Source organism: Blennius ocellaris (genome assembly GCF_963422515.1).
Source record: "Blennius ocellaris genome assembly, chromosome: 12".
In the NCBI taxonomy this organism is placed as follows: Eukaryota; Metazoa; Chordata; class Actinopteri; order Blenniiformes; family Blenniidae; genus Blennius; species Blennius ocellaris.
Genome location: NC_137661.1, coordinates 28,530,092 through 28,557,402, shown reverse-complemented (window position 1 = coordinate 28,557,402; position 27,311 = coordinate 28,530,092). Strand labels below are relative to the sequence as shown.

Genomic DNA, 27,311 nt, shown 5'->3' with positions numbered 1-27,311 from the left:
CGCAGTTTGTCGTCCATCTCTTCTGGCCCAACATGCAGACGAGGACAAACTCAACATCACTCAGCAGCTCATAGCCTTTGATCTGTTTCACAGGAACATCCTGGAGCGTTGTGAGACGGTCGTTGTCGTCACTGAAGACCCTCTTTCCTGTGTTTCAGGGCTGCCAGCCAGAGTGATGGCGGAGACCCGTCACTAACGCTTGATGAAGATTTCCACTGAGTCCTGAGGCTGAATCATGGAGGAGAACGACGACGTGTCCAGGGCCATGACGACGTGTCCAGGACCTCCAACTGAAGTGTGCAACGCCGAGTCGGGGGGGGGGGAGGTCGCCGGCAAAGAGGAACGTGGAATAAATCCACTCAACCCGGCCGAGCCCTGCAACAAAGGGGGGCTCTCCGGCCTGGTGGCGCCTGCTGCCGCACCGCCGCTGGTCAGCCCCGCCTCCGAGTCTGCTGCAGGAGTGGCTCTGAAAGTGGCTACGACCGTACTGCACCCGGTGTGTCTGGGAGAAAGTCCACTGATGCTGCCCATTCACCTGCAGATGGCCGGAGCGGCCGTGCCTCAACTTGCTCAGATGGGGGCGTCGCCTTACTTGATCGCGAGCCAAAGCCCCGTGTCCCTTCCCTTGGTGCTGGACCAGCAGGTCCTCCAGCACATGAATCCCTCTGCAATTCCTCAGACTGCCGCCTGCCCACCGCTGCCTCTCCAGAACAACATCCTGTGTCAGAACCCCCTGGCGTTTGGTTTGCCTCCCGCCGCCGAGCACAAGTCCGCGGGGCAGATGCAGGACGCTAACCTGCTCTCTCTCCTCCAGAATCCGGCGTTCACGGCCATCTTGCAGGACCTCTTCCCTTCCCAGACCGGCGCTTCCACCTGCCAGTCCCCGGGCTCCCCCTTCTTCCCCGTCCCTCCCCTGACGCCTCCTTACACCTCCCCTTTGGCCCCTCTGGTCCCACCAGCCACACTGCTAGTCCCTTATCCGGTTATCATTCCCCTGCCAGTGCCTCTGCCGGTTCCCCTCCCCATCCCCATCCCAGTACCTCTGAACGACGACTCCAAGGGCAGCGTGCCAAAACCGGTTTGCACTGTGAGCAAAAGCACTCAGACTTCACCAAAAGACACTACCTCTCCCACTTTGTCCACCAGGAAATGCTCGACCCCGTTCCAGTCACACAATGTGTCTCCCTCCTCCCTTCCTCTGGAAGATGGACAGGCGCTGGACCTTTCCGTCCGGCCGTGTCCCATTGAACCAAAACAAGAATATCCCAGTCCACAGCAGGACAGCGTGCTTGACTTGTCAGTGCCTGGTGTGAAAAAACGATGCGCGGCGTTGGGAAGGGATCCGGCCTCGCGGCCCGGACAGGACACGAGTGGCACTTCTTTGTCTCTCGGCGTTGAATGCACTCAGAGTTTGGACTCCAAACTCCTGGGAAGCCTGGCGTCGCTGGAGTTCAGCCGGCAGCACAAGTGGCTGGTGGACAGCGGCGTCCCCGGGTCCAGCTCCATGGGTCCAGAGGCGGCTCTGAACGCCGCCGGGAACCTGGAGATCGTCAGCACCTCGCAGACCGCCAAGGTCATCGTGTCGGTAAAAGACGCCATCCCCGCCATCCTCTGTGGGAAGATCAAAGGCCTTTCGGGGGTGTCCACCAAGAACTTCTCCATCAAACGGAACGACAGCCAGGGGGCGTCCTTGCAGCAGCTGTACGGCGTGGCGTCGGGGTCCCACGAGGAGCAGCACAACCCCAACGACCCCCTCAAGAAGGTCTCCAAAAGCAGAGCCATCAAACTGAAGAAGGTCAGCTCCCAGGAGATCCACTTCCTCCCAATCAAGAAGCAGAGACTCGCGGCGTTGCTCCCAAGGAAGTGAGACGACGCACCGCAGGGGGGAGAACCGGCAGAGTGGAGAACGTGGGACACATGGAGACGGCGTGGGACGGAACTCTTAACTCTTCTACCTTCAATCACAGCGGAGAGTTTGGCTGCAGACGTGAGGCTTGTGAAGGACGGCCTCCCGCTGGACCTTCCTGAACCGCTCGTCGCCGGTGTTCTACTGAAACCGATTCTGTGTGTCCGGCAGCTCAATGGGCTCCTGGTGCTGCTTTGGAAACGTCTTTAGTGCAGAGACGTCAGAACAACCGGTCTGACGATACCGTCACAGCAGAGTTTCACCCTTCCTTTCCATGTGTCGTTTCTCTACGAGTCCTGAAGCAAGGCCCTGAAGCAAGGCGTCCTGCCTCCTCTCCACTGAGACGTTGCAACTGGTCACATCTTTGGAGATTCCCGTCGTCGTCGATAGCTAACCGAAGCCGCTGGCGCTGTTGTGAACGGGTGACGGATTTAGCATGACGGGCTAATGACGGCTTTGCAGCGCCAGTCACAATTTCATTTAATTCATGCTAGCAGACGCCGTTCGTCACAACAAAAGATCCTTACTTTGTGAAGGAGCAGGAACAAAAGGGACGTCGTCATTGATTTCATATTTAAACAGACCTTTTTTTTACCAGCGTGTTTTAATGTAAGGAAAGTATTGCAAGGCAGCAAAACACTGTAACGCCCGATTCCATCCACACGTCCTCAGTGGAGGTTCTGGTTCTGGTTCTGGTTCTAGTTCTGGTTCTGGTTCTAGTTTTAGTTCTGGTTCTAGTTCTAGTTCTGGTTCTAGTTCTAGTTCTGGTTCTGGTTCTGGTTCTAGTTCTGGTTCTGGTTCTAGTTCTGGTTCTAGTTCTAGTTCTGGTTCTAGTTCTAGTTCTGGTTCTGGTTCTGGTTCTAGTTCTGGTTCTGACTTCAGTCTGAAGAAGAAATGATCTGGTTCCTCACTTCCTCTTCCTGAGAGGAAGAGTTTATGTATTAGTGTGTGATTAGTCTGTTTAGAGTCCATATTGATCAGAGCCTTCCTCCTCCTCCTCTTCCTCCTCTCTTTCTTCTCTCCTCCTCTTCTCCTCCTCTCTTCTCTCTCTTCTCTCCTCCTCCTCTTCCTCTTCTGCTCCTCCTCCTCCTCTCCTCTTCGTCTTCTCCTCCCCCTCCTCCACCTCTCTTCCTCTTCCCCACCTCTTCCTCCCCTCCCCCCCTCCCCTCCTCCAATCAGACCTGTTGGTATCAACCCCCCCCCCCCCCCCCCGTGGCCCCCTGGTTGTGGACAGACGCCATGTTGAGAGCACCGTAGTGAACATGGCGTGGTGGTGGTGATGATGATGTACATTAGTGTGTGAGTGTTAATTTATCCCTCCAGTGCACTTTGTCCTAGTTTAGTTCAGAAGATACAGGGTGTCCGACTTCTTGTGCTCAAACTGAAGCTTCTCTTCGTTGTGATTCTCTGAATGTGAGTTGCAGCAGCAGCAGAGAGGGGAAATACCTGGAAGCTTGGCTTTCTGCACATTCTTTATTTATCTGTACGTAAACAGTCCCAGAAGGTCCAGGACCGGTCTCCTCGCCTGCACTTCTGCAAATCGTCCAGGATCTCACTTAATTTATTATTTGTACGACTTTTTATTTATACGCTGTGTATATTTACACGACGGTTAGCTGACAGGAAGTCACAGCCTCCCGACGGTTCACGAAGACGCGGCAGTGGATTTGTTGCCGACGGGTCAAATGTTTGCAGTTACCGTGTCGTGTGTTCTTTTCCCTATGGACGTGAACTAAAACCTCCGAGAAGTTCAAACCTGCCATCGTGTCCGTGTCCTTTGTTGGTCTGAGGGGAAGCCAGAGGGACAGACGCTTCGTCGCCATGGAAACTGAACTGAAGACGTTGAAAAGACAGAGAATAATAAAAGATGAAATTCAAACGGACCGAGTGTCACACTTTGTTTAAATTGCTTTAGTGTTGAAGTTTTAACTTGCGTTGGTTTCGTAAAAAGATCTAAATGTCAGGATATTAATGAGAAGAAAAACGAGTGTAATCGTTTAAGACACATGTACACGTTTTAATTTTTGGAAGATTCATATAAAACAAAAATACACAATATCATAAACACATTGTTTATCGTTGACAGAAACTGACTGCAGTGTTTTTGCAACACAGATTTTTCAAGTACTTAAGAGACGCCAGAGGGAGAAAAACAACACTTCAACTCTATGTTGATTATATGGCACAAGACTTATTTGTAAATGAGGGTAGAAGTGGGGGGGCAACAAGGAAAAATACCTTTCAGGACATTATAAACGGGATGCTACAAAAGCTCTTGCTAACACAGAAACCTGAGAAATGTCGTGGGTAAAGCAAGGCAAGGCAGAGTCTCCACTAAAAGCATTAAGTAGTAAGAAGAAGACTGGAATCCATGTGAAATATTCACCCCGTCCCCTTTAGCTTCAGATTTCTAACTTAGGTATATGATTTCCTTAAAATATTAAGTTTCTACAAAATGTACATTCTGTAGCCGATATTCATGGTTAAAACCCATAAAACTGTACACATCTGTTCTCATGTCAACAGCGATTGTGGCGGCCGGGAGGCCGTCCGCGTCATAACACGTGACAAATAGAAATATTACATCGTAAGAAAGCCCTTCGAAATATCATACTTTGCACTTCTGAAACATTCTGTCCATTAAAATCGAAAAAAACGCGGCGCTGAAGCTCAGAACAGGAACGGAGAACCTGCAGGAGGCGCGAGCAGAGAGAGCGGCGTGTCGGAGGAGGAAGAACGGAGGAACGCTGGACTGCAGCTCCCCCTGCAGGCGAGGCCGGTCACTGCAGAGCAAATCCTTCCTTTTCCACTGGAGACTCCAGTGACGGCACGGTGTCGCTCCGTCCTCCATCTTTGGGATCCACAAGCAGAACATAAAGATCTGCTCTCCATCAGAACGGTGTAGAACGCCTTGTAAACACTCGGCGCCTCCAGCGGGTCACTGATGAGGTCCGTGAGGCAAGGCGTCCACACCCTGTCCTCCCGGAAGCCGAACCTCCGCCCCGCCCCGCACGCCGGGCCCCGCCCCCCTGGGGGGGGCGTGTCCTCAGGGTTTGCTCTGCTTCAGCCTCTCGATGTGGTGGCACAGCTTGAGCGCGGGGCCCAGCTTCAGACCCATGTACTTCATGATCATGTCGCTGCGCAGCAGCATCAGCGCCTTGCCGTCGATCTCCTGCAGCGGACGCAAAGACGCAGCGGTTACCCGGCGGCGGCGCGAGGCGGCGGCGTCCGGCGGCGTCCGGCCGGCCGCGCCGAGTCAACTCACGTGTTTTCTGAAGAGCTCGGCGTGCGGCGCCAACGCGGCGGGGTCGGCGTCTCTCACGAACTGCATCACCTCGTCGATGGACCAGGACGACGGGCTCTTGGCGGGCCGGTCGGACGCCGGCGCCTCGGGACCCGTGGTGGAGCTGGCGACTGCGGGACAACACACACGCCGTCGTACGTGAGGTAAGGCGGCGGGAAACAACCGTCAGGACGTCAACAACTCAGTGTGTGAAGGTTCAACGCTCCGGTGGGTTCAGTCGCAGCTCAAGTTGACGACGACGCCACTATCAGACAAAACGACGACGACCGCAGCTTTCAGCAGTTGTTCTCCACACGACGGTTCTACCGCTCCTACGCAAACACCGCACCATCACATCATCTCCCCACCTTCCACTTGTCTGAGCGGCTGGGTGGAGCACAGCTCCGTGGTGGAGGACAGGCGGCGGGTGGTGCTGCTGCCGTGGTGGAACAGGCCGCCGGCCCTGGACTGGTAGTCGGAGCAGCTCCGGGCCGGCGGCGCCCGGGGGGTGATGGAGTTGGAGGCCGAGGCCATGAAGCGCTGCTCCTTCATCAGGCCGTCCTCCTGGTGGGGGAGGGTCTCTGCTGGAGGGGCACAACCACCGGACGCCTCAACGCTTCTGAACACTCATGGAGACACAGACCCTGGTGGAGGTGTGTGGTGGAGGTGGAGGTGTGTTGGTGGAGGTGGAGGTGTGGTGGTGGAGGTGGAGGTGTGTTGGTGGAGGTGGAGGTGTGTGGTGGAGGAGGTGTGGTGGTGGTGGAGGTGTGTGGTGGTGATGGAGGTGTGTTGGTGGAGGTGGAGGTGTGGTGGTGGAGGTGTGTTGGTGGAGGTGTGTGGTGGAGGAGGTGTGGTGGTGGAGGTGTGTGGTGGAGGAGGTGTGTGGTGGAGGAGGTGTGGTGGTGGAGGTGTGTTGGTGTGGTGGTGGAGGTGTGGTGGGGGTGTGTGGTGGAGGAGGTGTGTTGGTGTGGTGGTGGAGGTGTGGTGTGTGTTGGTGGTGAAGGTGGTGGTGGAGGTGTGCAGGTGGAGGTGTGTTGGTGGAGGTGTGAGGTGGAGGTGTGTTGGTGGAGGTGTGCAGGTGGAGGTGTGGTGTGTGTTGGTGGTGGAGGTGTGCAGGTGGAGGTGTGTGGTGGAGGAGGTGTGTTGGTGGAGGTGTGGTGGTGGAGGTGTGTTGGTGGCGGTGTGGTGTGGGTTGGTGGTGGTGGAGGTGTGGTGGTGGAGGTGTGTTGGTGGCGGTGTGGTGTGGGTTGGTGGTGGTGGAGGTGTGGTGGTGGAGGTGTGTTGGTGGCGGTGTGGTGTGGGTTGGTGGTGGAGGTGTGGTGTTGGGGGTGTGGAGGTGTGCAGGTGGAGGTGTGTACTGGTGGAGGTGTGTTGGTGGAGGTGTGTTGGTGGAGGTGTGTACTGGTGGAGGTGTGCAGGTGGAGGCATGGTGTGTGTTGGTGGTGGAGGTGTGTTGGTGGAGGTGTGGTGTGTGTTGGTGGTGGAGGTGTGTTGGTGGTGGAGGTGTGGTGGTGGAGGTGTGGTGGTGGAGGTGTGGTGTGTGTTGGTGGTGGAGGTGTGCAGGTGGAGGTGTGGTGGTGGAGGTGTGCAGGTGGAGGTGTGGTGGTGGAGGTGTGCAGGTGGAGGTGTGGTGGTGGAGGTGTAGGTGGAGGTGTTTGCACTACAATGAAAAATGCTTTAATCAAAATGGATAAATTCCCAGCTGATTGTAAAGCAGCAGTGATTCCAATGTGATAATAAACAATAATAAGAGTGTAGTTCCCCGGGGGGCCACTGGGGGCGCTGCAGTGATATTAACAATAATAAGAGTGTAGTTCCCCGGGGGGCCACTGGGGGCGCTGCGGTGATATTAACAATAATAAGAGTGTAGTTCCCCGGGGGGCCACTGGGGGCGCTGCAGTGATATTAACAATAATAAGAGTGTAGTTCCCCGGGGGGCCACTGGGGGCGCTGCAGTGATATTAACAATAATAAGAGTGTAGTTCCCCGGGGGGCCACTGGGGGCGCTGCAGTGATATTAACAATAATAAGAGTGTAGTTCCCCGGGGGGCCACTGGGGGCCACTGCAGTGATATTAACAATAATAAGAGTGTAGTTCCCCGGGGGGGCCACTGGGGGCCACTGCAGCCTCACCTTCAGAGGGGTGGGGCTCCACACGCACGTGTTTGGGGGACAGAGGAGCCGCATGAGGAGGAGAGACTCCAGAGAGACTTCGTTTACCTGGACGGGACAGGGGGGGGTCCAGGGCCTCCTGCTTCACTGCACACACACACACACACACACACACACACACACACACACACACACACACACACACACACACAGTTAGCACAAAGAGACGTTCTACATCCTAACTCAAGGTAATTAGACTGCATGAAGGAGAGTTGTGGTCGGAACCGCTGCTTCTGGTGGACGTGTGTGTGTGTGTGTGTGTGTGTGTGTGTGTGTGTGTGTGTGTGTGTGTGTGTGTGTGTGTGTGTGTGTGTGTGTGTGTGTGTGTGTGCGTGTGTGTGTGTGTGTGTGTGTGCTACACTCTCTCTAGCGTCCAGACGTTCTCTTCTAAAGTCAGCTGTTCAAGCGCCTCTGAAGGAGGTGAAGAAAAGCAACCAGGTGTTTTCCAGATGGTCTTCTTCCTGTGGGGCTGTCAAAATAAAAGCGTGTCTCTGGGTGTAGAGTTCAGTGGGAAACGGGACCAAGTGGCTCTTAGTAGGCAATTTTTTTCAAAATGGTTTAAAGGCTTTGATCTGGGTCAGGCTGAATAAAACGTTCTGAAATGAAAACAATGACGTCATTTGTTGAAATCGGACAATCCAGACCAGAGTTCTGCTGTTTTCAAGGAGCAATTATATATATATATATATATATATATATATATATTCTGGTGTTTTCAAGGAGCAATTATCGCTAATTAGTGGTCAGTAAAACCAATTAGAGCAATGATAGAAAACTGTGATCTGAGGTTATTGTAGTTCTTTGCACAGCTGCTAATCTGGAAATAATAAAGATGAATAAGCAAGATTTCTCAAAATGTTGAACGGAAATTCCATGAAAGCGTTGATCTGGCGGAGGTTCTGTACGTTTGTACGTCATGTTCACTTCCTGCTGGGATGAAAACTCCAGAGAATGAAGTTTATTCACCATATAACATAACTTCAGGTTGCACTTTGAGCAGATTCAGTATTTTGAACGCGAAACTCGCCTATATTTTTGAAAAATCCCAAAACTTTGGAAGTCGGGGGCATATTTTCATAAAGTAAACCACCGGTATCGAGTGGCGAATCCAAAATGGCGGAAAGCGATGAAGATAATGCAGAGCTAGCCGCCGCAGCCGCATTTTCCAAGACCGAATCGAGCGCAGCTTTCAAAAATTGATGATGTCATCGTGACGTTGGAAAATGACGCGACGTTACGCGAAGATTTCCAAGTGCCTACATCGGGGGGGGGGGGGCACACTTTTTCACCCTGCAAGCTACTTTATAAAACGACCAAGTCAAAGTGATCTACCCACTACAAAAATGCAAAACATATATTTATTTTCAAATATATTGAGGATTCTTTATATGTACAATGTATAATGATGGACGTTGCAAAACCGTACGAGCCAATATTGTGCAACACGACATAATTAACTATGAACATTGTAATTACCTGAGTTTACTTTGATGTTACTTTGATCTTTGGTATTGTGACGGTCGACTGGCAGACAAGACAAACGCACTTCGGAAATGACATGGTGAAAAAACAGTCCACGTCCCATTCCTCATGAAAGTGACTCGTCTTCGTCTTCTCACTTGGTCCAGCTCAATTTTTGGGGGGGCTTCTAATTAGCGGTAACTCGCTGACTAGCTTGTTAGCTTCGCCACACTTAGCTTCGTTGTTTGTGCGGTGACCTGAAGGTCAGAAACATTCCGCCGTCATCTGACGCTGCGTTCGATCGTACTCGTAATTCGTAAAGGTAAATTAGTTTCATGACACCAGCGTCTATTTTTTTTCTAACGTCATGTGATCTACTATTACTAGCTTTGATCGACCGGTTGATCGGGATCGACGTATTGATCACCGCTGGCCGACATAAACGTGTCGGAACAAGAAGAACTGTGTTTATGTTGCTCCTACGAACCACGTGAGTCTCGTGACGTTGGCAAACGACTCGACGTTACGCAAAGATTTCCAAGTGCCTACTCTGAGAGCGCTAAAGGTCACGACCCCTGGTCGGCAGGAAGTCAGTGAGAACCCCACCTGTCTTGCGGTCATAGGCCGGGTGGAGGAAGTCAGTGAGAACCCCACCTGTCTTGCGGTCGTAGGTCGGGTGGAGGAAGTCAGTGAGAAACCCCACCTGTTTTGCGGTCGTAGGCCGGGTGGAGGAAGTCAGTGAGAACCCCACCTGTCTTGTGGTAGTAGGCCGGGTGGAGGAAGTCAGTGAGAAACCCCACCTGTCTTGTGGTCGTAGGCCGGGTGGAGGAAGTCAGTGAGAACCCCCACCTGTTTTGTGGTCGTAGGCCGGGTGGAGGAAGCCAGTGAGAACCCCACCTGTCTTGCGGTCGTAGGCCGGGTGGAGGAAGTCAGTGAGAACCCCACCTGTTTTGCGGTCGTAGGTCGGGTGGAGGAAGTCAGTGAGAACCCCCACCTGTTTTGTGGTCGTAGGCCGGGTGGAGGAAGTCAGTGAGAACCCCCACCTGTTTTGTGGTCGTAGGCCGGGTGGAGGAAGTCAGTGAGAAACCCCACCTGTCTTGCGGTCGTAGGCCGGGTGGAGGAAGTCAGTGAGAACCCCCACCTGTTTTGTGGTCGTAGGCCGGGTGGAGGAAGTCAGTGAGAACCCCACCTGTTTTGTGGTCGTAGGCCGGGTGGAGGAAGTCAGTGAGAAACCCCACCTGTCTTGCGGTCGTAGGCCGGGTGGAGGAAGTCAGTGAGAACCCCACCTGTTTTGCGGTCGTAGGCCGGGTGGAGGAAGTCAGTGAGAACCCCACCTGTCTTGTGGTCGTAGGCCGGGTGGAGGAAGTCAGTGAGAACCCCACCTGTCTTGCGGTCGTAGGTCGGGTGGAGGAAGTCAGTGAGAACCCCACCTGTCTTGCGGTCGTAGGCCGGGTGGAGGAAGCCAGTGAGAACCCCACCTGTCTTGCGGTCGTAGGCCGGGTGGAGGAAGCCAGTGAGAACCCCACCTGTCTTGCGGTCGTAGGCCGGGTGGAGGAAGTCAGTGAGAACACCACCTGTCTTGCGGTCGTAGGTCGGGTGGAGGAAGTCAGTGAGAACCCCCACCTGTTTTGCGGTCGTAGGTCGGGTGGAGGAAGTCAGTGAGAAACCCCACCTGTTTTGCGGTCGTAGGCCGGGTGGAGGAAGTCAGTGAGAAACCCCACCTGTCTTGCGGTCGTAGGCCGGGTGGAGGAAGTCAGTGAGAACCCCACCTGTCTTGCGGTCGTAGGCCGGGTGGAGGAAGTCAGTGAGAACCCCACCTGTCTTGCGGTCGTAGGCCGGGTGGAGGAAGTCAGTGAGAAACCCCACCTGTCTTGTGGTCGTAGGTCGGGTGGAGGAAGTCAGTGAGAACCCCCACCTGTTTTGCGGTCGTAGGTCGGGTGGAGGAAGTCAGTGAGAACCCCACCTGTCTTGCGGTCGTAGGCCGGGTGGAGGAAGTCAGTGAGAACCCCACCTGTCTTGCGGTCGTAGGCCGGGTGGAGGCAGAAGGGCTGGCTGCTGAACAGGTTGTCACACTGCAGCTGACGGCACAGGGTCTCCAGGAAGCGCAGCACGAAGGAGGCGCTGGAGGCGGCCGGCAGCCGCACCACCCTAACTCCTCCGTCAGTCCTCACTGCAGAGACACACAAGCTTCAGCTCCACCTCCCGGGGGGGGGGGGGGAACGAGTGGTACGTGCATGCTGGAGGAGCCTCCACCTTTCACCACCTCCCCGCCTCCACCACGCTCCGTCTGCAGGGCGCCCAGCAGCACCTGGGGCTGGAGGGCGGAGTCCACGCAGGCCTGCACCACCTGCTGCAGCACGCTGTTCACCGGGCCGGGCCCGAAGTGGTCCGGCAGGACCTGCAGCCGCTTCCTGTCCAGGTGGAGGCCGCAGTCCCCCGCCTTGTTCACATACACACACACTGGAACACACAACAAGCACCTTCAGGGACCGGCAGAACTCAAGTGCAAAGGGGTGGAGCAGAGCAGCAGAGCAGCAGAGCAGCAGAGCAGCAGAGTAGCAGAGTAGCAGCAGAGCAGCAGAGCAGCAGAGCAGCAGAGTAGCAGAGTAGCAGAGTAGCAGAGCAGCAGAGCAGTAGAGCAGCAGAGTAGCAGAGTAGCAGAGCAGTAGAGCAGTAGAGCAGCAGCAGCAGAGCAGTAGAGCAGCAGAGTAGCAGAGCAGCAGAGTAGCAGAGCAGCAGAGTAGCAGAGCAGCAGAGCAGCAGAGTAGCAGAGCAGCAGAGTAGCAGAGCAGTAGAGCAGCAGAGTAGCAGAGCAGTAGAGCAGTAGAGCAGCAGCAGCAGAGCAGTAGAGCAGCAGAGTAGCAGAGCAGCAGCAGCAGAGCAGCAGAGTAGCAGAGCAGCAGAGTAGCAGAGCAGTAGAGCAGCAGCAGCAGAGCAGCAGAGTAGCAGAGCAGCAGAGCAGCAGAGTAGCAGAGCAGTAGAGCAGCAGAGCAGCAGAGTAGCAGAGTAGCAGAGCAGTAGAGCAGTAGAGCAGCAGCAGCAGAGCAGCAGAGTAGCAGAGCAGCAGCAGCAGAGCAGTAGAGCAGCAGAGTAGCAGAGCAGCAGAGTAGCAGAGCAGCAGAGCAGTAGAGCAGCAGAGTAGCAGAGCAGTAGAGCAGTAGAGCAGCAGCAGCAGAGTAGCAGAGCAGCAGAGTAGCAGAGCAGTAGAGCAGCAGAGCAGCAGAGCAGCAGAGTAGCAGAGCAGTAGAGCAGCAGAGTAGCAGAGTAGCAGAGCAGCAGAGCAGCAGAGCAGCACTGACCGGTGGAGACCACTGAGCTGGAGGAACTTTCTTGAGGAACCTGGATGCTTGGAAGTTGTGTGAGACTTTGTAGAATCTTGGGTTTCCTCTGAAAAAGACATCGAACCGTTCATGTTAGCATGAAAAGCTACAAGTCAACACAGCGCTTGGTTGTTAAACACAACTAGTCTCACTAGTCTCTCTCGTCTCTCTAGGGTCACTAGTCTCACTAGTCTCTCTAGTCTCTCTAGTCACACTAGTCTCTCTAGTCTCACTAGTCTCTCTAGTCTCACTAGTCTCTCTAGTCACACTAGTCACACTAGTCTCTCTAGTCTCTCTAGTCTCTCTAGTCACACTAGTCTCTCTAGTCTCACTAGTCTCTCTAGTCTCACTAGTCTCTCTAGTCACACTAGTCTCTAGTCTCACTAGTCTCTCTAGTCACACTAGTCACACTAGTCTCTCTAGTCACTCTAGTCTCACTAGTCTCTCTAGTCACACTAGTCACACTAGTCTCTCTAGTCTCTCTAGTCTCTCTAGTCACACTAGTCACACTAGTCTCTCTAGTCACTCTAGTCTCTCTAGTCACACTAGTCACACTAGTCTCTCTAGTCACTCTAGTCTCACTAGTCTCTCTAGTCACACTAGTCTCTCTAGTCTCTCTAGTCTCTCTAGTCACACTAGTCTCTCTAGTCACACTAGTCTCTCTAGTCACACTAGTCACACTAGTCTCTCTAGTCTCTCTAGTCACACTAGTCTCTCTAGTCACACTAGTCTCTCTAGTCACACTAGTCACACTAGTCTCTCTAGTCACACTAGTCTCTCTAGTCTCACTAGTCTCTCTAGTCACACTAGTCTCTCTAGTCTCTCTAGTCACACTAGTCTCTCTAGTCTCTCTAGTCTCACTAGTCTCTCTAGTCACACTAGTCTCTCTAGTCTCTCTAGTCTCTCTAGTCACTCTAGTCTCACTAGTCTCTCTAGTCACACTAGTCACACTAGTCTCTCTAGTCACACTAGTCTCTCTAGTCTCTCTAGGGTCACTAGTCTCTCTAGTCTCACTAGTCTCTCTAGTCACACTAGTCTCTCTAGGGTCTCTAGTCTCTCTAGTCTCTCTAGTGTCACTAGTCTCACCTTGCTCCCCGGTTTGGGCCCCCTCTTCTTGTAGACCCGGGTCACCAGCTGGTCTTGGGGCGCGGCTCCGTTCTGGGCGGCCGCCGCCTCCGCCACGGCCTTGAGCAAGGCAATGGTCTCGTTCTTGGGCCGGCGGCCCCGCACCCCCTTCCTGACGGGCAGGGGGGGCAGGGGGCTGGGCAGCCGGTAGGGGGGCTGCATGGAGCGCCGACTGGGCTTGGAGGGGGAGGTAGGGAGGACGTGTAGGGTCTTCGGAAGAGTCACTGCAGCAACAACACAAACAGGAAGAGTCACTGCAGCAACACAAACAGGAAGAGTCACTGCAGCAACAACACAAACAGGAAGAGTCACTGCAGCAACACAAACAGGAAGAGTCACTGCAGCAACACAAACAGGAAGAGTCACTGCAGCAACACAAACAGGAAGAGTCACTGCAGCAACACAAACAGGAAGAGTCACTGCAGCAACAACACAAACAGGAAGTGTCACTGCAACAACAACCTCTACTGCCCCCTGCCGCCCCCTGGTGGCCTCTGCCGCCCCCTGCCGCCCCCTGCAGGCCCCTGCTGCCCTCTGCCGCCCCCTGCTTCCCCCTGCCGCCCCCTGCCGCCCCCTGCCGCCCCCTGCTTCCCCCTGCCGCCCCCTGCCGCCCCCTGCTGCCCCCTGCCGCCCCCTGCCGCCCCCTGCTTCCCCCTGCCGCCCCCTGCCGCCCCCTGCTTCCCCCTGCCGCCCCCTGCTTCCCCCTGCCGCCCCCTGCAGGCCCACACTCACCACTGTTGCCCGGCGGCTGCAGGTTGTGCTTGGTGAGGCTGCACCAGCCCACGGGGAAGACGTCCCGGGACTCGTACTTGCACCAGTAGTCGAAGGCGCCGCGCCAGCCGTCGAACATGACGAACACCTCGTCGCCCCTCACCTCCCCGATGGTGGCGGGGCAGATGAGGTAGGGGTTCTTCTTGTCCACCGCCTCCAGCTTCAGGCCCGGCTTGAAGTTGTTCTGCGGGGGCCTGGGGGGCTCCTGGAACAGAGGACATCCTGGGTTTCAAGGCCCCCGCCTGGACCTTCACAAGGCTCCCTGTCAGAGGCGCCACACACCTTCTTGAAGGCCGTGACCGGCGCCATCTCCGCTCCGTTCAGCGTCCTCAGGAGGAACATGGGCCACGACGAGGCGTTCATACGGAAGCCTGCACACAAACCAGGGAGTCTCAGCGCCCTGAGGCTTGGTTGTACCTGAGGACAAGCCTCAGCACTGGGAGTCACAGCGCCCAGTGCTGAGGCTTGGTTGTACCTGAGGACAAGCCTCAGCACTGGGAGTCACAGCGCCCAGTGCTGAGGCTTGGTTGTACCTGAGGACAAGCCTCAGCACTGGGAGTCACAGCGCCCAGTGCTGAGGCTTGGTTGTACCTGAGGACAAGCCTCAGCACTGGGAGTCACAGCGCCCAGTGCTGAGGCTTGGTTGTACCTGAGGACAAGCCTCAGCACTGGGAGTCACAGCGCCCAGTGCTGAGGCTTGGTTGTACCTGAGGACAAGCCTCAGCACTGGGAGTCTCAGCGCCCAGTGCTGAGGCTTGGTTGTACCTGAGGACAAGCCTCAGCACTGGGAGTCTCAGCGCCCAGTGCTGAGGCTTGTCCTCAGGTACAACCACTGGGGCAACATGTGATATAGCATTCATACAAGAGACTTGATATAGCATTAATATAATAGATCTAATATAGCGTATTAATATAATAGATCTAATATATTGTATTAATATAATAGATGTAATATATCGTATTAATATATTTGATATATTGTATTAATATAATAAGATATTTGATATATCGTATTAAAAACTAAAGGAATTATGCTCCATGGTCGGGGTGGAGGAGCCGGTCAGGGTGGAGGAGCCGGTCAGGGTGGAGGAGCCGGTCAGGGTGGAGGAGCCGGTCGGGGTGGAGGAGCCGGTCAGGGTGGAGGAGCCGGTCGGGGTGGAGGAGCCGGTCAGGGTGGAGGAGCAGGTCAGGGTGGAGGAGCCGGTCGGGGTGGAGGAGCCGGTCAGGGTGGAGGAGCAGGTCAGGGTGGAGGAGCCAGTCGGGGTGGAGGAGCAGGTCAGGGTGGAGGAGCAGGTCAGGGTGGAGGAGCAGGTCAGGGTGGAGGAGCAGGTCAGGGTGGAGGAGCAGGTCAGGGTAACTTTTTTACTGTTTTAAACGTTTTTATTTTGCCTCTTATACTTCTTATTTCAATGTACAGCACTTTGTCTCAGCTACGGCTGCTTGAAGGGCTTCATAGATAAAGGTGAGTTGAGTGGAGCGCCTTGCTTCCTGCTTCCTTACCCAGCGGCGGCTGCAGCATGTCGCCGTTCTTCTCGCAGGTGCCGATGGGCTGGATGTCCGACGAGTCGACGAGCCTCCAGAAGTCGTTGCTGTTGTCGCTGCCGTCCAGCCGGAGCCGCAGGCGGACGCCGGTCAGGCCCATCACCGTGGCGATGCACACCGAGGTGGAGTTGCGAGGGTCGTGGGCCTCCAGCTTCATCCCCACCTTGAAGTCGTTAGTGGGGGGGACCCTGGCCTGCGGGGGGGCGGGGGGCGGGGGGGGGGGGGGTCAGACACACGACACGCTGCAGCCACATGTCAATTAAATCTACTGGCGGAGACGCGGCGTTGCCTCCCAGCGACGGTGTGAGGATGTTGCTGAGTCGCTAGTGGGCGTGGCTACAGAGACGCACTGATCCTTTATTTACACAACTTTAAAGATTTAGTGGAGTAGAACCTTCTAAAAAACCATGTTTAAAGCTCATCTGGAAATTTTACCCAACAAATTCGGAACTGAGGTTTTTTTACAAAACCCAGGTTTCAGTCGGCCGTAAAGGAAAAAAGCATCTGAATGGAAGGAGTCGGTCTAGATTGTAAAATTAAAACTTCTCAATCCACTGATGTGTTTGAGAAACTTGTTCAATGATCAATGTTACAGAAATACGACACTGCGGAGGAGAAGATCAACCTTATTGATTTATTTTGTGTTTGATGTCTTGGGGAAAAAAATGGCTGCATGTGAATGAACTGGACTGTAAATGATTTAGTGTTGATAAGAGGTTTGACTTCTTTCTGCTCCTTTTCATTCATATGAAACGCCGTTGTTGCGTCGTTATAAATGAATGAAATAAATAATAAAACCTCCTCACACGACCTCGCTAAACGACCAGCAAAGACGCGGAAACAACCGGAATTTGACGGTTCAGCTGTGTGTGTGTGTGTGTGTGTGTGTGTGTGTGTGTGTGTGTGTGTGTGTGTGTGTGTGTGTGTGTGTGTGTGTGTGTGTGTGTGTGTGTGTGTGTGTGTGTGTGTGTGTGTGTGTGTGTGTGTGTGTGTGTGTGTGAGAGGAGGACCAAGCCGTCGCCTGTTTAAACGCCATCATTATGAACTATTGCGCAATAGAAATAAGTGAAATAAAGAACATTTTCTAAGAGACTCAGTCTCTAACAGATGTATTCCTGGTAACCGTGGGATACGGTCCGGGGGGGGGGGGGGGGGGGGGAATACCTGGCGGAAGCAGCTGGGTGGCGCCGGCGTCGACGACGTTTCTTTGAGGTAATCTTCCCAGCTGAACGCGTCTGAAACACATTGAAGACGCAGTGAAGAGGAAACGTCGGACGAGGAGAAACGGTCCAATCAAACCGTCACTGAAGTCTTGAAATCTGGATTTTGTTTCTGTGGGTCAGATGACGGATTATCTGAAAGTCTAGAAGACAGCATGTCTTCTGTACCTTGCTAGAGAAACGCTTCTCTCACTGATCGCCATGTGAAAGTGCATCATGAAGCCACGAAGAGCCTTTTGTTTTCATATAAACCCTGAGGAGCGCCGTCTGGTTCCGCCTCATCTGAGCCTCAGAAAAACAAGTCCAGTCCCACAATGAAAGGTTCCGTTGGGATCTCACCTTTGGCTGCAGCCGGAGTTCCTGCGGGTGGAACCGCCTTCCCCGGTTTCTCCTTCTTACCGTCTTTAGGTTCTACAACGGTGAAGGACAAAGACTGTTTACAGACAATCCAGCTCTCTGCCACCGTCTCTGTCCAGGAGCCGGAGTCGTCTGGCCGAGGACGTTCACAAAGGAACCACACAAAGGAGTGGGAGAAGAGTCACGGTAGGGAAGCAAGGCAACGTGCAGATCAACTCCTGAAGAACCGTATGGAGCTCAAAGTACAGACCGACTGCAGGGACACACAAGGTACAACATCCTGGTACAACGTCCAGGTACAACGTCCTGGTACAACGTCCTGGTACAACGTCCAGGTACAACGTCCTGGTACAACGCCCATGTACAACGTCCAGGTACAACGTCCTGGTACAACGTCCAGGTACAACGCCCAGGTACAACGTCCAGGTACAACGTCCTGGTACAACGCCCAGGTACAACGTCCAGGTACAACGTCCTGGTACAACGTCCAGGTACAACGTCCTGGTACAACATCCTGGTACAACGTCCTGGTACAACGTCCAGGTACAACGTCCTGGTACAACGTCCAGGTACAACATCCTGGTACAACATCCTGGTACAACATCCAGGTACAACGTCCAGGTACAACGTCCAGGTACAACGTCCTGGTACAACGTCCAGGTACAACGTCCAGGTACAACGTCCAGGTACAACGTCCTGGTACAACATCCAGGTACAACATCCAGGTACAACATCCTGGTACAACATCCTGGTACAACATCCTGGTACAACATCCTGGTACAACGTCCAGGTACAACATCCAGGTACAACATCCTGGTACAACATCCAGGTACAACGTCCAGGTACAACGTCCAGGTACAACGTCCTGGTACAACGTCCAGGTACAACGTCCAGGTACAACGTCCAGGTACAACGTCCTGGTACAACATCCAGGTACAACATCCAGGTACAACATCCTGGTACAACATCCTGGTACAACATCCAGGTACAACATCCAGGTACAACATCCAGGTACAACATCCTGGTACAACATCCAGGTACAACATCCAGGTACAACATCCTGGTACAACATCCTGGTACAACATCCTGGTACAACATCCTGGTACAACATCCAGGTACAACGTCCTGGTACAACGTCCAGGTACAACGTCCAGGTACAACGTCCAGGTACAACATCCAGGTACAACATCCAGGTACAACATCCAGGTACAACGTCCAGGTACAACATCCAGGTACAACGTCCAGGTACAACGTCCAGGTACAACGTCCAGGTACAACGTCCAGGTACAACGTCCAGGTACAACGTCCAGGTACAACGTCCAGGTACAACGTCCAGGTACAACGTCCAGGTACAACATCCAGGTACAACATCCAGGTACAACATCCAGGTACAACGTCCAGGTACAACATCCAGGTACAACATCCAGGTACAACATCCAGGTACAACATCCAGGTACAACATCCAGGTACAACGTCCAGGTACAACATCTAGGTAGAACACAGTTAAAAGCAACAAATGGCACCACACGTCCAAGTCAATTCTATCGGTTTACTTTGTTTTTAAAGAATCACTCGTTTTCTTCAGAGCTTCCACTTCCGCTTCGTCGCTGCTTGCGGCACATTATTGCTGAAATGATTCATTTTCAGTCCCCCTTTCCCTCGTCACGGCGGATCCCTGCCACCGCGAGGTGAGGACACCGTCCAGCCACTAGGGGGCGCATACCAAGACGGCAGCATAGAGCAGAGCTCACAACTCGATTAGGTGAGTTATCCCCCAAAACTTAGATAAAACTTGGAAAACACGAATATTTGATCGACGCGAAATGAGCGAGGGGACGAGGGAGGAAAGGTTCCAGGAAGAAAAGCAAGTCCAATGACCCAGAAGAACCCGACCACGAGGTCCAGCTAACGGACGTGGAACACGTGAGTGCGGAACAGCCTCAGTTACTAATGGAGCGCCTCAACGTTATTACAATGGAAATACGAAACTTCAAGAAAGAGATGAAGGAGGATCTTACGAAATTCTGCTTTGAAGTCACACGAGAATTCGCCGGGTTCAAAGAGGAAATTAATAAAGAAATTGAACGAAATGCCGAAGAAATTAAACAGCAGCGGACGGATAGTGAGGACACCGTCCAGCCTGGACAGGCCGTCCGTCCCCCGAGGACACCCATACATGCACAGAGACCTTCTGTCTCCTTCAGACAATTAAAAACCCGAAGCCCCGTTTGCCCCCGAAGCACAGACGAACGCCGACGCCTTGCCTTTTAGCGGAGACTTGCCCATGATGGCCGGAGGTGGTGAGGGTACGAGGTTGACCAAGGCGCCGGACGTCCACCCAGAATCCTTCCTGGGCCCGTGTACTTTTCTCCTGGAAACACACATCAAGTAAGTAAGTAAGTAAGTAGGTAAGTAAGTAAGTAAGTAAGTAAGTAAGTAGGTAGGTAAGCAAGTAAGTAAGCAAGAAAGAAAGTAAGCAAGAAAGAAAGAAAGAAGGAAAGAAAGTAAGAAGGAAGGAAAGAAAGAAAGAAAGTAGGAAGGAAGGAAGGAAGGAAGGGAGGGAGGGAGGGAGGAAGGAAGGAAGGAAGGAAGGAAGGAAGGAAGGAAGGAAGGAAGGAAGGAAGGAAGGAAGGAAGGAAGGAAGGAAGGAAGGAAGGAAGGAAGGAAGGATGGATGGATGGATGGATGGATGGATGGATGGATGGATGGATGGATGGATGGATGGATGGATGGATGGATGGATGGATGGATGGATGGATGGATGGATGGATGGATGGATGGATGGATGGATGGATGGATGGATGGATGGATGGATGGATGGATGGATGGATGGATGGATGGATGGATGGATGGATGGATGGATGGATGGATGGATGGATGGATAGATAGATAGATAGATAGATAGATAGATAGATAGATAGATAGATAGATAGATAGATAGATACTTCATTCATCCCCGAAGGGAAATTGTTTTGTTGCAGCAATCTGGTACATACAAATATTATAAAAGTAAAAAAGTAAAATATAACAATATCTGTGTATAAGACATAAAGTAAAACACAGAACAGAACTTGGGCACTTAGAAATCAGCAGGAGATCAAAGCAAGATCAATAAATAGTAAGGTGCCGTGGCAGAGCCATTAGAAGTAGGTATTATATAATAATAATAATAATAACAATAATACAGATAACAACAGTGTGTAATAGTGTATAATACTCGTGTATAGTACTACTAATAATGGTAGCAATAATATAACAATAACAATATGGTAGCAATAAAATAACAAACACCAATACCCCTGTAAATGTTCATGATTTTCCTTTATAAATCATTGGTTGTTTGCAAATGTAGGCACCCTTATATCTTATTGATTTTAATACCTTTAGCGCTAATTATTGGAACTCAAGATTGGTTTGGTAATTGGTAATTGATGCCTAAATCTATGCACATGCCTAATTTTGTTTAAATAATTGTTGCACACTTTCTGTAAATCATATAAACTTTATTTCACTTCTCAAATATCACTGCGTTTGTCTCCGATAAGAATTCTTTATCCAAACAACCGATGATTTATAAAGGAAAATCATGAAAATGTCACAGGGGTGCCCAAACTTTTTCACACCACTGTACATCCAAGACTATTGGTGTGACGTCAAAACAGTCACTCATTTTCTATGGCTGTTCTGCTCCAGCTGCAGCAGCAGGTGACGGAGCTCCTCCAAAGTAAAGGTACATATTCCAGCTCCAAACTAAAAGACCAGGAATCCACTCGCCATGCCGCCGTTGTCGACACGAACAGAGAATCAGTGAAGGCAGACGAGGAGACGTGGTAGAACTGTGTAACGCCACGGAAATTTCTCATTCATAGAAAATGTTGGATTCATTAAGTGGATTCATCCCGAGTTGAATCAGTTTCAATAAGTAACGGTTTCTTTCTGACCTATAAAACATAGAATTTGACAGACGTCTCAGTAGCAGGATCACCTGTTTGGCTTCAGTCGCGAAGCAAAACATAAATAACAGCAAACAAACACCACATGGACTCAAACAATAAGATGCTTCCAACTGGAGGAAGAAGCAGAAGAACCACAGGAAGGAGACGGAAAAGAAAAACTCTCAACATGGGAGAGAAACGCGTTTCGGCGAAGTGAGTCCCAGTCCGGAGGCCTGAGCCTCCAGGGCTTCACAGCAGGGGTCCTGAGCCTCCAGGGCTTCACAGCAGGGGTCCTGAGCATAGGCCAGGGATGCTTCAATACGTCGATCGCGATCTACCAGTCGATCGCAAAGCTGGTAATAGTAGGTCGCATGACATTAGGAAAAAAATAGACGCTGGTGTAATGAAACTAATTTACCTTTACGAAATACGAGTACGATCGAACGCAGCGTCAGATGACGGCGGAATGTTTCTGACCTTTAGGTTGACGCACATGCGCAAACAACGACGCTTAGTGTGGCGAAGCTAACAAGCTAGTCAGCGAGTTACCGCAAATTTGAAGCCCCCCCCCCAAAAAAATGAGTGGGGGAGCTGGACCAAGTGAGAAGACGAAGACGAGTCACTTTCATGAGGAATGGGAGGTGGACTGTTTTTTCACGATGTCATTTCCGAAGTGCGTTTGTCTCGTCTGCCAGTCGACCGTCACAATACCAAAGATCAAAGTAACATCAAAGTAAACTCAGGTAATTACAATGTTCATAGTTAATTATGTCGTGTTGCACAATATTGGCTCGTACGGTTTTGCAAGGTCCATCATTATACATTGTACATATAAAGAATCCTCAATATATTTGAAAATAAATATATCTTTTGCATTTTTGTAGTGGGTAGATCACTTTGACTTGGTCGTTTTATAAAGTAGCTCACAGGCTGAAAAAGTGTGCCCCCCCCCCCCCCCCCCCGATGTAGGCACTTGGAAATCTTTGCGTAACGTCGCGTCATTTTCCAACGTCACGATGACATCATCAATTTTTGAAAGCTGCGCTCGATTCGGTCTTGGAAAATGCGGCTGCGGCGGCTAGCTCTGCATTATCTTCATCGCTTTCCGCCATTTTGGATTCGCCACTCGATACCGGTGGTTTACTTTATGAAAATACGCCCCCGACTTCCAAAGTTTGGGATTTTTTCGAAACTATAGGCGAGTTTCACGTTCAAAATACTGAATCTGCTCAAAGTGCAACCTGAAGTTATGTTACATGGTGAATAAACTTCATTCTCTGGAGTTTTCATCCCAGCAGGAAGTGAACATGACGTACAAACGTACAGAACCTCCGCCAGATCAACGCTTTCATGGAATTTCCGTTCAACATTTTGAGAAATCTTGCTTATAATGCAATATAATTTAGAAAACTATTATCATAGAATGAAAAGGTAGGAACCAATATATATATATATATATACTGCTGGGTGAAAGCTCCCTGCGAGATGGCCTATACTTACCGAATATTTAAGGGGATTCTGAATTAAACATTGCTGTTATCATGTTATTGTAGAAAAAGAATGATTACTGATTAATTATTAGACAGTCTACAAAATTCTATCATTAAGTGCAAAATATTCGTTTTAACTAACACTTCAGTATTCCTTTAAATTGCTATATATATTCTGGTGTTTTCAAGGAGCAATTATCACTAATTAGTGGTCAGTAAAACCAATTAGAGCGATAATAGAAAACTGTGATCTGAGTTTATTGTAGTCTTGGCACAGCAATATATATATATATATATATATATATAATTGCTCCTTGAAAACAGCAGAACTCTGGTCTGGATTGTCCGATTTCAACAAATGAGGTGTCATTGTTTTCATTTCAGAACGCTTTATTCAGCCTGACCCAGATCAAAGCCTTTAAACCATTTAAAAAAAAATGTCCAAGTGCCTAGTTTATGTGCAAAGTTCGCCCGTAAAACAACTTAAGACGTCATTTAGCGTCACAAAGTGTGACTATTGCGGCTCGTCAACGTGAACTTTGATAGAAAGCGCGAGCGCGAGCCACGAGCCGGAGCGGCTCGCTGCAAGTTACTTTCTCACGTTACGTTACGTTACGTTACGTTACGGAGGAGGTTAGTCCGTGGCTCCCCTCGTCCTGGCTCGGTCGGCTGGCCCCTCGCGGCCCCGGCTCACGGCGGCGGGACCTCCCGGTAACCGTCCGGGCCCAATGTTGACAAGCGGGACCGTTGGACGCGCTAGCCGCCGGCTAATGACCGGGCTGGCTAACCTCCGCGCTTCACCCCGTGAGGAACTCTTCCTTTCCCCGCAGCCGCGACAACAACACCCCGCGCCCGACTCCGCGACCCGCCTCCCCCCCGCAAAAACAAACTTACCGGTGCCGTCGTTTTCCGCGTGAAGACCCACTTTTTCCCTTATTCGTCAGCTGCCATTTTTTTTTTTTTTTTTTTTTGCGCGAGCGCAGCGCCGCTTACACGTAATTAACGCGGTGAAGATATTTCGCGTGCGAAGAGGAAGGAGGAAGGCGAAGCCGGGGCGGGCGGGTGGGTGGGGAGGTACGCAGCCAATCACGTCTTCCGTGGCTTCGGCGGACAGCCAATCGGGAGGCGAGCGGGCTCGTGTGGTCCAATGGGAGGCCGGGCTGCTCCGGCTGTCGTTCGGTGTCGGAGGGAATTGTCCGAGTGACGCGTCGTGGTGTTTTGCGCCTCTTTGCGGGTCGTTCTCGTGCTCCTGCGATGTGACTCAAAACACTGATGAAAAACCAAAACCTCTAAACTACTCCCACTACAACAACGGATCTATGCTGGGAAACACGCTTTCCCCTCTAGATTTAAATATATATATATATATTTAATTTATTAGTGTTTTCTTTTTCTTTTGAAGAAGTAAGGCAGTGGGGGCCTAAATGTTAGAGAAGCGGTCTTGGGGTATGACGGTTCGCAGGTTGGAATCCCACAGCTGACAGGTCACCACCACAAGACCCTTGACCCCCAGAGGTCAGATCCCTGGAGATCCCACCTGGAAACCGGATGTGATGAAATCATGGTGAGAAGATCCTTGTAGAGGTTTTAAATCTCTCCTCTGAATTATAGTCATATCAAATATAGAAACACTGGCACTGAAAAGAACACGTTTAGGATTAGGAACAACAATAATTGTGATGAAATCATTAATCTGAGGTCATTGTGATGAGATCTATAACGATAGGAAGAGTAAGAATACTGTGTGTGTGTGTGTGCTCAGGGAACAGTTAGAACAGGTGGGCGGGGCCTTTGGAACATGTGAGTTGTGGATGAAGAAACCAGAATCAGAGCACAAATAGACTTTTTAACTAGAACCAGTGGAAGTCCATTGTGCCACATTCGTCGCCACACATCAGCTGCAGTCGTCTTCAATTCCAGCCCAAAGCTTTTCTGCTCCGGACGACTGCAGGTCACTCTTTGACAACTTCAACTTCCACATTCATTTTCAACATCAAACAAACACTGAATCAAAAAAACCAAAAAACTATTGGATTCATATCAACATTTTATTTCAACACTTTAACTGGTGAGTTTGGGCTCAAGGTGAACTTTCTTCATGTGACGCAGAAATGAACCATGGCGACTGAAACTCCTCCCACATTGCACAACAATACGGCTTCTCACCTGTGTGAGGTTCTCAGGTGGTGCTTCAAATGACTATGTTGATTGAAAGATTTACCACATGTTTCACAAGAATACGGCTTCTCACCTGTGTGAGTTCGCTTGTGGACCAACAAACCTCCGTATTTTCTGCCCTATAAGGCACACCTACATTGATTGACATAATTTACAACTTTGTTCATATATAAGGCGCACCGCCCTATAAGGCACATGCAATAGACCAGTGGTCATAACCTTTTATAGCTCAAAGCCATTAGGTTACATTTTCCACTGATTCTAACACCCAGAGAGGTGCACACACTTTATTTTGATAGTCCTACCTGCAGCCTATGCCAGGAGGACACTACACACAAAACCTTATTCACTACTGGTTGACAACTTACAACTACCGGTAATAAACTAAACTACATGAACTAAGCAACAAAAACACAACACAATTATTACGACACCACAAACCAAATATTACCCCCAATAATTGTATTTAAAACACCACAAACAGCTGCAATGAATTATGGGAGTTTCTATCGGCTGCACTGAGGAGCTCAGGATGTCCCATCATGCCTTGCAGCGACAAATTCATGTTTTGTGAGAAAATTTGAGGTATTTAGGTGCCTTATAGTGCGGAAAATACGGTACCCTGAACACTGAAACCTTTCCCACATGTTTCACAAGAATACGGCTTCTCACCTGTGTGAGTTCTCATGTGGTACTTCAAATGACCAGAATGACTGAACCCTTTCCCACATGTTTCACAAGAATACGGCTTCTCACCTGTGAGTTCGCTTGTGGCGCTTCAAATGACCAGAATGACTGAAACCTTTCCCACATGTTTCACAAGAATACGGCTTCTCACCTGTGTGAATTCGCTTGTGGACCAACAAACTACTCCGTTCACTGAAACCTTTACCACATGTTTCACAAGAATAAGGCTTCTCACCTGTGAGAGGTTCTCAGGTGGGCCAACAAACTACTCTGAATACTGAAACCTTTACCACATGTTTCACAAGAATACGGCTTCTCACCTGTGTGAGTTCGCTTGTGGACCAACAAATTACCCTGAAGACTGAAACCTTTCCCACATGTTTCACAAGAATACGGCTTCTCACCTGTGTGAGTTCTCATGTGGTACTTCAAATGACCAGAATGACTGAACCCTTTCCCACATGTTTCACAAGAATACGGCTTCTCACCTGTGAGTTCGCTTGTGGCGCTTCAAATGACCAGAATGACTGAAACCTTTCCCACATGTTTCACAAGAATACGGCTTCTCACCTGTGTGAATTCGCTTGTGGACCAACAAACTACTCCGTTCACTGAAACCTTTACCACATGTTTCACAAGAATAAGGCTTCTCACCTGTGAGAGGTTCTCAGGTGGGCCAACAAACTACTCTGAATACTGAAACCTTTACCACATGTTTCACAAGAATACGGCTTCTCACCTGTGTGAGTTCGCTTGTGGACCAACAAATTACCCTGAAGACTGAAACCTTTCCCACATGTTTCACAAGAATACGGCTTCTCACCTGTGTGAATTCGCTTATGGAGCAACAAATGACTCCGTCGACTGAAACTTTTTCCACATGTTTCACAAGAATACGGCTTCTCACCTGTGTGAGTTTCCATGTGGCGCTTCAAAGAACCATGTTGACTGAAACCTTTCCCACATGTTTCACAAGAATACGGCTTCTCACCTGTGTGAATTCGCTCGTGGACCAACAAATAACTCCGTTGACTGAAACCTTTACCACATGTTTCACAAGAATACGGATTCTCACCTGTGTGAGTTTCCATGTGGACCAACAAATTACCCTCAATACTGAAACCTTTACCACATGTTTCACAATAATACGGCTTCTCATTTGTGTGAGTTTCCATGTGGCGCTTCAAAGAACCATGTCGACTGAAACCTTTACCACATGTTTCACAAGAATACGGCTTCTCACCTGTGTGAGTTTCCATGTGGACCAACAAATTACCCTCAATACTGAAACCTTTACCACATGTTTCACAATAGTACGGCTTCTCATCTGTGTGAGTTTCCATGTGGCGCTTCAAAGAACCATGTCGACTGAAACCTTTCCCACATGTTTCACAAGAATACGGCTTCTCACCTGTGTGAGTTCTCACGTGGAGCTTCAAATAACCATGTTGACTGAAACCTTTCCCACATGTTTCACAAGAATACGGCTTCTCACCTGTGTGAATTCGCTTGTGGACCAACAAACTACTCCGTTGACTGAAAGATTTCCCACATGTTTCACAAGAATACGGCTTCTCACCTGTGTGAATTCGCTTGTGGACCAACAAACTACTCCGTTGACTGAAAGAATTCCCACATGTTTCACAAGAATACGGCTTCTCACCTGTGTGAGTTTCCATGTGGCGCTTCAAATCACCATGTTGACTGAAACCTTTACCACATGTTTCACAAGAATACGGCTTCTCACCTGTGTGAGTTCGCTTGTGGACCAACAAACTACACCGTCGACTGAAACTTTTCCCACATGTTTCACAAGAACATGGCTTCTCACCTGTGTGAGTTTCTATGTGGCGCTTCAAATGAC

General features: G+C 50.9%; 2 protein-coding genes across 2 annotated transcripts; one reads left to right on the top strand and one right to left on the bottom strand.

Moving 5' to 3' along the window:
• Window positions 1–265: 265 nt before the first annotated feature.
• On the top strand, window positions 266–1,921 carry rai2 (retinoic acid induced 2; the record flags this gene model as incomplete). Its single annotated transcript, XM_080506372.1, has 1 exon — window positions 266–1,921. The coding sequence occupies one exon, from the start codon at window positions 266–268 to the stop codon at window positions 1,865–1,867; it is 1,602 nt and encodes a 533-aa protein (XP_080362498.1). The 3' UTR covers window positions 1,868–1,921.
• A 2,014-nt stretch (window positions 1,922–3,935) lies between these two features.
• On the bottom strand, window positions 3,936–23,600 carry LOC308137753 (sex comb on midleg-like protein 2). Its single transcript, XM_080506564.1, has 15 exons — window positions 23,477–23,600; window positions 19,422–19,528; window positions 17,140–17,211; window positions 16,745–16,815; window positions 15,539–15,773; window positions 14,321–14,409; window positions 14,000–14,243; window positions 13,229–13,491; window positions 12,122–12,209; window positions 11,076–11,282; window positions 10,834–10,992; window positions 7,323–7,448; window positions 5,558–5,773; window positions 5,172–5,320; window positions 3,936–5,078 (listed from the first exon to the last, which is right to left on the bottom strand). The coding sequence occupies exons 2-15, from the start codon at window positions 19,441–19,443 to the stop codon at window positions 4,953–4,955; spliced, it is 2,067 nt and encodes a 688-aa protein (XP_080362690.1). The 5' UTR covers window positions 19,444–19,528; window positions 23,477–23,600; the 3' UTR covers window positions 3,936–4,952.
• Between the last annotated feature and the right edge of the window lie 3,711 nt (window positions 23,601–27,311).

What these genes read in the sequence shown, in the direction of transcription:
- LOC308137753 (XM_080506564.1), bottom strand. Translation starts at nt 19,443, where the DNA reads ATGGGCAAGTCTCCGCTAAAAG. An exon ending in CAGCTCAGTGGTCTCCACCG is followed by an intron (nt 11,283 to 12,121) that starts GTCAGTGCTGCT and finishes TGTGTGTTCCAG; the next exon opens with TGTGTGTGTATGTGAACAAG. An exon ending in AGGCGGGGAGGTGGTGAAAG is followed by an intron (nt 10,993 to 11,075) that starts GTGGAGGCTCCT and finishes GTGTCTCTGCAG; the next exon opens with TGAGGACTGACGGAGGAGTT.